Source organism: Tupaia chinensis, unplaced genomic scaffold (genome assembly GCF_000334495.1).
Source record: "Tupaia chinensis unplaced genomic scaffold, TupChi_1.0 Scaffold000697_1, whole genome shotgun sequence".
Classification (NCBI taxonomy): Eukaryota; Metazoa; Chordata; class Mammalia; order Scandentia; family Tupaiidae; genus Tupaia; species Tupaia belangeri.
Genome location: NW_006160220.1, coordinates 2,781 through 17,038, shown reverse-complemented (window position 1 = coordinate 17,038; position 14,258 = coordinate 2,781). Strand labels below are relative to the sequence as shown.

At 41.9% G+C, this 14,258-nt stretch overlaps 1 gene segment (V, D, J or C); it reads left to right on the top strand.

Moving 5' to 3' along the window:
* The first annotated feature begins 13,091 nt into the window (after positions 1–13,091).
* On the top strand, positions 13,092–13,598 carry LOC102479658 (immunoglobulin lambda variable 9-49-like). The segment is given in 2 exon segments: positions 13,092–13,137; positions 13,273–13,598. Coding segments are annotated over 2 exon segments (372 nt in total).
* The last annotated feature ends 660 nt before the right edge of the window (positions 13,599–14,258 follow it).

Here is a 14,258-nt window from a genome sequence, read left to right as displayed (position 1 = left end):
GTCTGCTTTGGTTTCACGGTCTGGTTCTCAGACTATGGTGACTCAGGAGCCCTCACTGATGGTGACCCAAAGAGAGAAAGTCACTCTCACCTGTGACTTCAGCACTGGAGTGGTCACCAATGGTCACTACTCACACTGGTTCCAGTGGAAGCCAGGCCAAGCCCCCAGAACACTGATTCATGAAACAAAAACAGACACTCCTGGAGTCCTGCCCACTTCTCAGGCTCCCTCATTGGAGACAGGGCTGCCCTGACCCTGTCAGTGGCTCAGCCTGAGGATGAGGCCAGGTACTACTGCTGGCTGGTAGATAAGGGTGCTTAGTACAGAGAGACACTCAGATGGGGAACCAAGACACAAACCTACATGTGACAATGCGTGGGAACAGAGTGTGCACATGACATCAAAAACCCATTTCCCTCCACCTCAGTTCTCATCCAGGAGAGAAGAGAGAGGGGGAGGTCTGAGTTTATCCCTGTTCCTGCTCGAGTCCTGGAGTGGAGGATGCTCAAGAGTGAGCTGGGCTGAGCTGGTCCTCACAAGCACTATTGCATTATCTTACATCCCCATACACCAGGATCAGGTGGATCAGAACTGAGGACTAAGGTCCAGCACAGTCGGGAGGGCAGCATCACCAGCACTGCTCCTTGTGTCACCAGAAGTGAGGGGAGGGACGTCTCTTTCATGTGTTTCTAATGCTGACTCGGTCAGGTCTCAGTGTGATTTACTGTAAGTGTATTGAAGAAGGAGTTTATATATATTGAAAAGTATAATAATTTTTTAATACATCTTCTCTAAAGTTGTGGAGTCAAGTATGTCCCCTCGAAAAGAAATGTGAAATCTTATCCCTTCTACCACAGAACACAACCTTATTTTGAAAACTAGTTCCTTATAGATGTATTAGTCAGGATGAGGTCACTTTGCAGTAGAGTGGCCTTCCGACCCAATATGACCAATGACCTTATTAGAAAATGGCTGTGAGTAAACAGGCAGACACATGGACAGTTATGTGGCGAAGGAGGTAGAGAGGGTAGTTACGCAGCTGCCAGTCAGGGATCTCCTGGTATTGGTCAGAAACCCCAAGCACCAGGAAGAGGGCCAGAAGGATTCCCCTAGAGCTTGCAGAGGGAACTCGACACTGCCCTGTGGATTCAGACACTGAGCCTCTAGAACCATGAGACAGCGCATTTCTGTTGTTTAGGGCTCCCAGAGTGTGACACATGGTTATTACCGCCCCAGGACAAGGGCAACCACACAATTCACAGAACCACAGACCTGAATTGGCGTGTGTTTCTTCATCTTGGCCCCTCATTTTTCCACAAATGGGATTATGTTAGTGCTCCTGTACTACCCTTTATACTCTGCTATTGTTGCAGGAGTTTAACTGCAGGAAGTTTCATGTCTTATTGTACACAAATATATAATGACTGCTTAAAATGGCTAAGATTGCATCTCCTGGAGCATCTACCAGACTCGGCTACACCCTGAGCAATGGCTTCAGTATTGGTACCTATGCTATTTACTGGTACTAGCAGAAGCCAGGGAGCCCTCCCCACTGTCTCCTGTACTACCACACAGACTCAAACAAACAACAGGGCTCAGGGATCCCCAGCCACTTCTCTGGATCCAAGGACACCTCAGCTGGGGCGGGTGTTCTGCACATCACTGGGCTACAGTGTGAGGACGAGGTTATCACTGTGCTATAGGACATAGTAATGTTTATCACAGTGACACAGGCTGTGGGGAAAGGGGAACAAAGTTTCACAGACCACAGGTGATGGCCTCTCTCTTTGTTGAAGTTAAAGTACATTTACTAATATTGTACTAAGAGAAGTTCTCTTATTTCTCTCAATATTTTTCCAAATATTAAAAAATTCCTTCCTTGCAGAACCCTTGATCTTGACTGTGCAAATGATGATTCAGTTGCCCCAAGTGAACCTGGCCTGCTCTGGCTGACATAGAAGGACAGTTGTACACCAGGGACAAAGCCACAGGAAGGGATTTGATTAGGGAGACTTGGAAATAAAGTGCACTTGGGGAAAGAGGGTCTCAATGCCAAAATAAGGACCAGCAACTCAAATATAAGGCATTGCTGTCACAGTCTGTGTCTCTGTTCTTTACCCTCCTCACTCATCATTCACCAAGTCATTTAGGAGCAGCTGAAAGGAGAGAGAGGGCTACTCGTACCCTTCCTCCTGGCATGAGGCACAACAGAGGGCATCCCACCTTCCTACTTTCTCTCCTGACAGCCAGGTCCATGTCGGACTTTATGAGCTCCTCCATCCTCCACTGAGAGAGAATTTAAAGATATGTGTATAAGGAGTTACACAAATATACCTGTATGTGTGTGTGTGTGTGTGTATGTGTATATATATATTAATAAATATGCATATATGAACACATACATACATATACTTTTTCTGTGATTGAACATCTTCCCTTAAACAAAAGAGCCAATCAGTAGCAACATAAAAGTCTGATACCAAACATAGAACAAAAGAATTCCAAAGAATCAAAATAAAGGGCACAGGGCCACTCATACACCATAGAGGTTAAGCACTGTGTGTGGGAAGTAGATTCCACATAGTCGACCAGAGTTCGAATTCCCATTCTGACAGCTTGAAAAACAGGTAGAGTATATGTGTTTGCCAAAGATCTTGATGGGTTGGAAAGCACAGAACAAAAGATTGTGGTGTGGCCATTACCTCTTGCAGTTACTTTCTTTCTCTCTCTCTCTCTGTCTTTCTCTCCCTCCTCCTACATACCTCTGTTATTAAAATATATATATATATTTATATATATACATAAAGAGTATGTAGCTCAAACTCATTTCTGATTCTAGAAAAATTATCCCGTATAAGGCATAAAAAATCATATTAGTTATGAAATTTATTGGTCTGTCCCATTTTTCCCATAATTTCAAACATTCTTCAATATATCATCAAGTAGTCACTAAGTTTATTGGATAACATTCCACTCAACCACCAGGTAAGAGTTAGACTGAAAACAGCACCTTGGGCAGGTCTTTATCTGGTTTTAATCAGGTGATAGAAGGAATGTGGACAGGAGGGAATAAGGAGGCAACTCCTCCGGTAAGATCCTGGAGCTCAAGCTTGCAGTGCTTGTCCTGACATACTTTGGGAGGGAAACCTGGACCTACTGGACACGCTTCCATGGGGCTCATGGATGCATGTCTCCTGGTGGGCAGCCCACATCCACATTGTCCCTCAGGCATGAAAATCTCAGCCCAGAGAAAGCACCATCCTGGGTCAAACAGCATCTCCCAGAGGTCACCAGGGATGATTCTGTCTCCTCTCTGGCACTTCTTGCACTGCAAGTGGGTTTCTGGATCTCTGTGAGCTTCTGCTCTTTCCAGTTGAACTTCCTTCCATTCTCCAGTGGTTACTAGGGGACTGCTGACAGAAAGGAGAGAAATTCATTTTTTTAAATGGTAGTTTCTGTGTGGAATTGTGAAAACATTAAGGACGTGGATAATGGTGATTGCTGTACCACATTGCAAATGTACTTAACAACATTGAATTGTACATGTTATAGTGAATAAATGGTGGACTCTTAAAAGTGATTAAAATGGTGAATTTTATGTGATACTTTACCACAGTCAAAATATTACTAGTGTGTGTAGTATTTGTTGGGTTTTCATTACACAGGCATGACTGGATTAAATTTATCTCAATTTCCAGTTCTCCTCAACCCCTTAAAGATCAGGAGAGTGGATTAATGGCAGTGGCTCAAGTTCCCAACCCTTTAATAAGTGAGCTGGTTTAACTGACAGGATCATCCCCTTCCCAAACTAATTTAGTTGCCCACCATGAATCACCTGACTAGCATATATTTAGGTATGGTCACAGGAGAATTTCCAAGGATATATTTTTAATTTCCTAGAGCCAGAACAAAGGCCAGACATCTCTTATCATAAAGTTAAATCTTCACGAGTCTTGCTTGCTCTTCTCTCTGTCTGTAGTTAAAATAAATGTGGAGACTTCTTACCCCACAGAGCAACTCTCAGCTCTCAAGCAGAGCCCAACTCCATCTGCAGCCCTCTACCCAGTCAGGGAAACTGAGGCTGGGCCAGCCATTGGTCCCAGCTCCAGCCCAAACTTCCAGCTTGAGAGCCACCTGATCCTCACTAGCAAAGTAGCCTGGGTTTTTCCCTTCTTTCTCTTGATAGTTCGTTTCTTCTCCTTACACCATAGGGCAGCTCAGCTCTAAGCAGAGCCTGCTTCTGTCTGCAGCCCCATGACAAAATTGTGTGCAGCACATGAGCATTGCATGACTTTTTCATTTTTCCTTTTTCATATTATTTTTCTTCCCTCTTATATTGTCATTTGTTTTTACCCTCCATCCACCCAGAGGGACTGGACAGATCTAGAATCATAGTTTTCACAACATCCTATTGCAAGGCTTCCACCTGCAGAAAAGGACAAACTGTTCTTCAGAAATCTGAATAGAAAACTCTTTCCATGGGAACCACATTGCTAAACACAATAATTCTCCTTTTCTTGGAAAAACAGAAATAGTTACTGTCAGAGCAAGAATCCAGAACTTTCATAATGACAAACCTCTATGAGTTGAAAGAGAAAAGAGACAACGAACTTCAGATGAGGCCATCCTTCCATGATTTGAAAGAAGAAATGGACCATAAGAATGAATCAGGTGGAGCTATTAGAGGTGAATTCTGTAATACAAGAAATCAAAAACTTTTGAGAGTATTAAAATCTGATTAGACCATGTTGAAGATTGAGTCTCAAATGAGACAAAACCTCTGACCTAGAAAAAAATCACCAAAAAGACAGAGAAAGTAATAAAAAAAAAAAGTGAGGATAATATATAAGAAATACTAGATTCCATTAAATGTCCAAACATCTGAATACCTGTTATCCCAAAAGGTGAAGAAACTAATAAGGGCATTGAAAATCTATTCCATTAAATTCTGGAAGAAAACTTTCTAAGTCTAGAAAAACACTCTAACATCCAGACACATGAAATGCAAAGGACTACAAATAGAATCAGCCCAAAAAGGTCCTCTCCACAACACATTCTAGCCAGACTGGCCAAAACCACAAGATACTAAAACTGGCAAGAGAGAAATGTCAAGTGACTTACAAAGGTCATACCATCAGGCTAACACTGGACATTTTAACAGAAATAATGCAAGCAAAGAAAGAATGAAAAGACATATTGAAAGTGTTAAGAGACAAACAATTTCAATCACAATTATTATATCCAGAAAGATTTTCCTTCATATGGGAAAAAAAGATTAAAATTTTCTCAAACAAACAAAACCTGTAATAATTTGCCAACACCAGTCCAACTCTTCAAGAAACTCTGAAGAGAGTCCTGTTCCAGGAAAACTAAAGAATGAATAGCCAGAAATAAGAGAATAAAAGGCAACCAAGACAAAGACCAACTTAAAGGTAGGGACAAGCCCAGAAATATCGATAATAACATTGGGTGTTAATGGATTAAATTCTCTAATCAAGATACACACACAGGCTGGTTGAATGGATAAAAACCAAAAACCAGAAAACCTCTATTTGTTGCCTACAGAAAATGCATCTCATGGTTAAAGACATACATAGACAAAAAGTGAAGGACTGGAAAAAGGTATTTCATGCAAATGGGAACCAAAAATGAGCTGAAGTCACAATACTAATATCTGACAAAATAGGCTTTAAAACAAAAACTGTATGAAGAGACAAAGAACGGCATTATATAGCAGTAAAGGGGGTAATCCATTAAGAAGATATAACACTTATAAATATCTATGCACCTAACTCATGAGCACTCAAATATGTGAAGAAAAGACTGTTCGATCTAAAAGGGATTATAGAGTGCAACACATTAATTGTTGGGGACCCCAACACCCCACTCTCTCCTTTGGACAGATCAGCTAGACAAAAATAAGCAATGAGGAAAAAGATCTAAATGATGCCACAAATCATGGACTTAACAGACATCTATAGAACCTTCTACCAAAAAAACACGAGATATATTTTTTCTCTTTTCTGCATGAAACCTCTTCTAAGACCGACCTCATAATAGGGCACAAAACAAGCCTTTATATACTCAAAAATATAGAAACTATATCTAGTGGGGCCAGAAGGTGGCGTGGTGTTTAAGGACACTGGACTCCTACACATGGTTTGAGTCCTGGCCCTGGTGACTTGCTTTTTCACTTTCCCTCTCTCTCTCACTTTCTCACTCTGTCCCTCTCTGATCAACCATAAATAAATAAATAAATAAATGCTAAATAAAACAATTCTTTTTTAAAAAAATTTTTTTAAAAAAAGAAATTATATCCAGCATCTTCTCTTACCATGATGAAATTAAACTTGATATGAATTTCAGGAAAAATCCTCAAAAATAAACGAACACATGGAAACCAAATAACCTACTCCTGAATTAATTCACAACTATTGAAGAAGTAATGACTGAAATCAAAAGATTCATGGAAGCCAATGATAATGAGTACAAGTTTCCATGATCTTTGGGACACTGCAAAAGCAATCATAAGGGGAAGTTCATAGCAATTAGTGCAAATAAGATGGAAAGAGGGCAAGAGGACAACCTAACGTCATGCTTCAGAGAATTGTTAAAGCAACAACAACAAAAATCCAAACATTTCTAGGAGAAAAGAAATAATAAAGACAGGAACAGAAATAAATGAAATTGAAAATAAACACACTATACAGAAAATAAATGAAAGTAAAAGCTGGTTCTTTGAAAAGATAAACCAAATCAATACACCACTAAATAGACTAATTAAGAAGAATAGAGAAAGGAACCAGGTAAAACAAATTTATACAATGAAGCAGGCAATATAACAACAGATATAATAGTAATACAAAACATAGGGTGTGGTGGTGCCCATCCTATGGCAATAGTAATATAAAACATCATTAGAGGATACTATGAACAAATATACGCCAACAAACAAGAAAACGTAGGTGAGATAGACAAATTCCTGGACACATATCATCTTCCAAGATTGAATCAGGAGGACACAGAAAGTCTGAATAGACCCATAAGAAGCCATAAGATGCACAGAAAGTCTGAATAGACCCATAAGAAGCCGTAAGATGGAATCAGTAGTAAATAACCTCCCAACAAAGAAAAACCCTGGTCCTGATGGTTTCACCTCTGAATTCTACAAAACTTTTGAAGAAGAGTTAACTCCCATTCTACTCAAGTTGTTTCTAAAGATTCAAAATGACGGAATTCTCCCAAATTTATTCTGTGAAGTCTCTATCACCCTTATCTTTAAAACAGACAAGGTCATGACAAGAAAGGAAAGCTATAGACCAATATCTCTGATGAATATAGACATAAAAATTTTCAACAAGATACTAGCAAATCATATCCAACACCATATAAAAAAGATTATACATCATGACCAGGTAGACTTTATTCTAGGGATTCAAGCATGGTTCAACATACATAAAACCGTAAATGTAACACACCATATCAACAGAAAGAAATTTAAAAACCGTATGATCATTTCAATCGATGCAGAGAAAGCATTTGATGAAGTACAACATCCTGTCATGATTAAGACGCTCAATAAGATTCATATAGAAGGGTCATATCTCAATACAATGAAAGCTATTTCTGAAAAACCCATAGCTAAAATCATCCTAAAAGGGGAAAACTTGAAAGCTTTTCCGTTAAAAACTGTACAAGTCAAGGCTGCTCGCTTTCTCCACTCCTTTTCAATATAGTCCTGGAAGTCCTTGCCAAGGCAATCAGAAAAGAGAATAAAATAAAAGGCATTCAAATAAGAAAAGAAGAGGTGAAATTAGCTCTATTTGCAGATGAGCTGTTAGTATATATAGAAGACCCAATGGTATCTATGAAAAAAATTCCTGGAATAATAAATGAATACAGTAAAGTTGCAGGATACAAAATCTACAGAAATCTAAAGCATTTCCATATACAAACAGCAGGCAGAATGAAACAGAACTGAAGAAAGAAATTCCATTTACCACAGCCACAAGAAGTATAAGATACCTAGGAATAATTCTGATAGTACCAGAGACATTCTTCACAGATTTAGGAAAGACAATCATAGAATTTGTCTGTAATCATAACAGACCTCATATTGCCAAAGCAATCCTGTGCAAGAAGTGTGGAGTGGGGGCCTCTCACTCCTTGACCTGAAATTATACTATAAAGCTGTGATAATCAAAACAGCATGATACTGGCACAAAAAGAGACATGTAGACCAATGGAACAGAATAGAGACCCCAGAAACAGACTCCCAAACATATAGCCAATTGATTTTTGACAAAGGGTACCAATCAACCCAGTGGGAAATGGTAACCCTCTTAAGCAAATTGTGCTGGATAAACTGGATATCCACCTGCAGAAGGATGAATCTAAACTCCTACCTTTCACCATTGACAAAAATCAACTCAAAGTGGATCAAAGATCTAAACCTAAGACCTCAAACTATAAACTACTGGTGGAAAACACTGGGGAAACTGGGAGACTTTGTGGTAGGGAGACTTCTTAAATAAGACACCCCCATCACAATCAATAATCTCCAAAATAGACAAGTAGGATTACATCAGATTAAGAAGATTTATGGCAAAAGACACAGTAATTAGTGTGAATCAACAGCCCTCAGAATGGAAAAATATTTTTGTAAACTATGCTTCACATAAGGGACTGATAATCAGAATACACATAGAACGCAAGCAGCTTACCTGAAAAAAGATGATCAACCCAATTAAAAGATGAGAGAATAAGCTGAAAAAACAACCCTCAAAGGAAGACATATGAATAGCCAAAAGGCATATTAAAAAAATGCTCAACATGCCTCATCATGAGGGAGATACAGGTCAAAACCACAATGAGATATCAAGAATCATATAGGATAATAAATATACAGATTTGTGCCATTTTTACCATAAATTCAAACATTCTTCAGCATAGTATTAAGGAGTATCTCTATGCATAACACTCCACCTGACCACCCTGGAGGAACTGGGCTGAAAACAGGTTATTAAACATGTCTCTGGCATTGGAGGGAAAGCAGAGAGGAGGAAATAGTGAATCATTTGTCAACTGTAACAGTAAGCACCTAGAGCTCTCAGTGCTTCCTCCTGACACATTGTGGGAGGGAAAATTGGACCTGCTGGACACACTGCCATGGTGGCCCCTGTTGGGTAGTTAATGTTCACAATGTCCCTAAATGATGAGAAGCTCAGCCCAGAGAATGGGCCTTCTTCAGTCAAACAGCATCTCCTAGGGGCCACCAGGGGAGCTGCTCCCTCATATCTGGCATTTACTGCATTGAACTGGGTTCATGGAGACCTGAGTGCTTCCTCCATATCCAATTGGATATTTCCATCATTCACCATTGGTCACCAGGGTCTGCTCAGAGGGAGGAGAAGATGTCACTATTTCAATAGTAGAGTTCTTGTTTGAGGCAGTGAAAAACTCTTGGACATGGATAATGGTGATGGTTGGACCATGCTGTAGATGGACTAAACACCACTGGACTGTACATTTCAAACTGATTAATGCTTGCACTCTTTTAGGTGATTATATTTCCAATATAATGTTATAATTTACCACAATTAAAAGTTAAAATGTCTGAAATGTATGAAAAAATTATACTTAAAAAAATCTCATGTCCACATTTACTTACTTTACCCTGTTATAACCCATCCTCATTAATAAAAAGAAAAGTAATAATTATCTATTTCTGTGGACCGTGTTCCATTAAAAGTCACATGTTGCAGTCCTACCCACAGTGTGACTGTGTTTAGAATTTGGACATCTTGAGAAGTAATGAAGATGAAAAGAGGTTGTAAAAGTGGAACCATCATCCAATAAGGCTGGTGCCACAACAGAGCAAGATTTGGACACCAACAATGTGAAAGGAAGAAAGCTTGTATGAGGGAGAAGGTGTTCATATGCAACCACGGAGAGAGGTTCCAGGGGAGACCAAGCCAGCTGTGGCAGTGGCCCTGGACTTCCAGCCTCCAGAGCCATCAGAAAGTAAATCTGTTGTAAAAGTCACCCAGTCTGCTCTTTGGTTATAACAGCCTTAGGAAAGCAATGCTCAGGTCTGTCACTGTAATGTCCTATGATTATTACTCCTACTATTATTTCAAAACTAAACTCAGATGTGGGTCTTTGTTTATAGAAATGGAGACCATCTCAGTGATCGAGATCCTCTCTGTGCAGCAGATTCACACAGTTTCCCTCTTTGAAGCCCAGGCCTGTGCACACGTTATCCTTGCCTGCCACAGCTTTGTCCCTGCCCCTACTTTCTTCATATCCAGCCCATGTTACTGCCCTAGACTCACTGTTCAGACTCTCCTTTCAGGGCTGGTAGATGATGGCTAAAGAAAGCAGGGCTTGGCACTGACTTTCAATGTCTGAGCCCTCCCAGGCTGACACAACACCTCCTCTGGCCACAAGGGGACACTGTGTGTCTGAAATGAGAATCATTTAAAAGTGATAGTAATTACTGATGTCTGTGGACTGAACTGTGTTTCACCAACACATGTTGCAGTCCTACCCCCAGTGTGACTGTATTACAAGATAAGATCTCTTGGGGGAACCAGCAGTTAGCATAATGGCTATGTCGTTGGACTCCCACGTAGTCAACCGCGGTTCGCGTCCCGGACCCGGTGGCTTAAAACTCACGCCGGGCATGTGTGCGTGTGTGTCCAAGATCCCGAGAGGAGAATGGAGGAGAAGGGATTGCGGCATGACCATCCCCCCTGGGGGGTGATTTCTCGCTTTCTGTCTCTATGTCTCTCTCTGTCTGTCTGTCTGTCTGGCGAATGAAAGCACCCTATAGCGAAAAATCTCTCCAAAAAAAAAAAAAAAAAAAAAGATAAGACCTCTTGGGAGGTAACTAGGATGATATAAGGTCATAAAATTGGAGCCCTTATCCAAAAAGGCTGGTGCTGTGACAGCAAGATTTGGACACAGACAACATGAAAGGAGGAAAGCATGTTTGAGAACATGGGAGGTGTTCATGTGCAACCACAAAGAGAGGCTCCATGGGAAATCAAGCTTGCTGATGCCATGATGCTGGACTTATAGCCTCCAGAACTGTCTGAAAATACATTTCTATTGTAAAAGTCACCCAGTCTACTACTAGGTTATAACAGATTCTGACTGTCAAGGCCTGAGCCCACCCAAGCTGAGAAAACACCTTTTCTGGTCACCAGGAGGCACTATGGGCCTAAAATCAGAATCCTCAGGGATTGAGTGCATTCTCTCTGATGTCCATCTTGGTACCTGGGCAGCTTCCTGTCTAGTCCTCATGGGAGGGGGTCAACCTCACTCTGACCTAGCCCTGACTTGGGGAGTTAACTGAGGTGTCTGCTAAGGCCATCCTTGGGGGGTCTGACATGAGGTCAAATTGGACAGGACTGGAGGTGGAGCAGTCTTACTCATTTTAAATGACAAGGTTTGTGGTGAAAAAGACACTTCTCCACTGAGGGTAAAAACGAGCCCCAGGGAAGACCAACAACAACAGAAAACACTATGCCACCTACTACGCAAATGATATATTTTGTTCTTTTCTGTTTCTCTTAGTATTGCAAATGTAGCCAGAATGGTTGATAGGCTGGCTCCCTCACCTGCTCTCTTATCAAGTTTAAAGGTCACAGGGTAAACAACTTCTGTTAGTTGTGCTGTGCTTTCACTCTTGTTATGTAATAAGGATTTTGCTGTTTTATACCATTGACTATAATGCAAAAGTTTGATTTTGGCAGTGTGTCACTATTGTCTACACAGCCCCTTTTAGAGAAAAGGAGCAGCTCTGCCCTGGTCTGCTCGGTTCAGGCTAGTGAGCACTGCTGGCCTTGACGTGGCTCAGCCTTGACTTAGCTGAGGTCAGCACTGCACACTGTGAGCTCCAAGAGGAAGAAAAATGTTTTGTGAGCATTCTCCTTGCATGTTATAAGCTCCAAGAGAAAGGAAACACTTGTGAGCACTATTATGGCTTTGTGAGCCTATTAAGGGTTCTGTGAGTTCCCACTAAACTCAGGGAATAAATGACATGACCTCAGTGTCTTGTGTCTTTTTCCACTTTCCTGTGTCTCTGTTCAACCTATCCTTCAGAGGGAAAAAGAATCTCACAAAACATCTCTCAAACAACATTTTTATATAAATACAACATGGACACATAGCAGATTCAAAGAAAATATACAAATATAAGAATGGTAAAACTAAACAGGTATTTATGATCAGTGTAATGTATATGGGTCCACCACAATGACTTTGTTACAAAAGACCTCATTATATGAAGGGAATTTCCAAATTGGATAATGAAACTAAAAGGAAGAAAATGTAAGTTACTTCTAAAAACTTCCTTACTCCTGCTCCCCTTTGGGCAGTTTTAGTTTCTCCCCATATCTCTGGTGGATAAACCACAGTATGTGTGGGAAACCATCTCTCAACTGCCCAGAGTGCTGAGGTGCCATGTTCCTCCCTGGAAGTAATTAGAGCCAACAGGAAAAACACTCAGCATCAATCAGTAATAGGGGTTCATGTCTCCTTTGAATGAATAAATAAACTCAGAGCAGGGCAGGGACTGGGCCTTCCACTTCCCTTCTCACCTCAGAGTCAGGAATGGCAATTAGCCTGTGTGTACACATTATTATTGTTTGTTGAATGAGAAGTAAAGAATTGAGCTATCCTAAGAAGAAAGTTGGGGCATGTTCCTTGAGCAGTTGCCAGGATAAAGTGATTCAGAAGCTGAATTTTATTGCAGACAGCAGACGGGCAGAAGCATTGTGGACAGTTCCCAGGATAGTACTTGTGCTCCACCAACAGGCTGTGACTCAGGGTTCCAGGAAGGATCCTCTGAGCCCTGAGGGGCACAGTGAGTGTCTGGCCACTAGGGGAAGACAAACTCTGGAATCAAGTAGAACTGAGGTCTTACTCTGAGGCCCCTACCTTGACAGACCCTCTCTCTGTGAGAAGCAGATTTGCATGTAGGTTTTGCAGGGAGGGTCATGTCCAGCCCAGTCCTATGCTAAAGAGGGGCTAAAGAGCCCTGCCTGGTAAAAGGCCTGAAGAATTCAGCACTGTGCATCCCCACCATGGCCTGGGCTCCTCTCTTCTTCACCTTCCTCACCTTCCTCACAGGTCAGAGTGGGCAGTGGGCAGTACCCCTAAAGGGCCCTCCACATCCAGTCACCCAATCCCACCCCTGTCCTTTCTCCAGAAACATTTCACTGACTATCTCTCCCCTGGAGCTCTAATGAGGATCTACGTTTCCAGGGTCCCTCTCCCAGCCTACTCTGACTCAGCCACCCTCTGCCTCAGCCTCCCTGGGACAAGCAGTCACACTTACCTGCACCCTGAGCAGTGGCTATGGTAACTATGATGTGGAGTGGTACCAGCAGAGCCCAGGGAAGGGCCTCCGGTTTGTAATGCGAATGGGCACTAGTGGTATTATGGGATCCAAGGGGGACGGGATTCCTGATCGCTTCTCAGCCTCAAGCTCTGGCCCAGATCGGTTGCTGATTATTCAGAACCTCCAGGAAGATGATGAGAGTGACTACTACTGTGGGGTAAGCCATGGCAGTAGGAGCAGCTACGTGTAACCCACAGTGACACATATGGAGAGGAAGTGAGACCAAAACCTCCTGTCTGAGTGGTTCTGAGCTCACTTCCCTCCCCACTATCCTGATTCAGTGCAGAGAGGAGTCTCCCAGCCCTGCCTGAGAGGTCCCATCTTCCCAGACACTGTGGGAACTGAAGTCACAGCACCTGGTCCACTGCATGCACATGTTTTCTCAGGACATTGAGACATTGGTTTTGTGTGTGGACATGCAGGGTTGTTGCCACCCCCCTACCCTGATGGAGTTTGAGTATCTAGGTTGTAGTTATTCACAGGTGTGTTCATAGCACAGTAGCTGTCACCAGCTCTCATTACCTCTGTCCACATTAAACATGTGTGAGCTTTCCCCACAGCAAAGGGCACTGGGTATTTCCTGGAGACAAAGTCGTTGACCTTGACCTTGACACATGGCACACCTGGACTTTACCCACCACCATCATCTACAAGAGCACAGAGATCCTATTTTGATTGTATCTCATTAGTGAGAGAGAGAGAGAGAGAGAGAGAGAGAGAGAGAGAGATGATACTTGTAGGAAGATGGGAGAGCCTGAGCCTGCTCTGTACCTGAAAAGCAGGAGGGGCCCTTTTGAACTCCCTACAGAGGGAAAGTGTTCATATCCAGGCTAGAAAGCTGTGGAGGGAG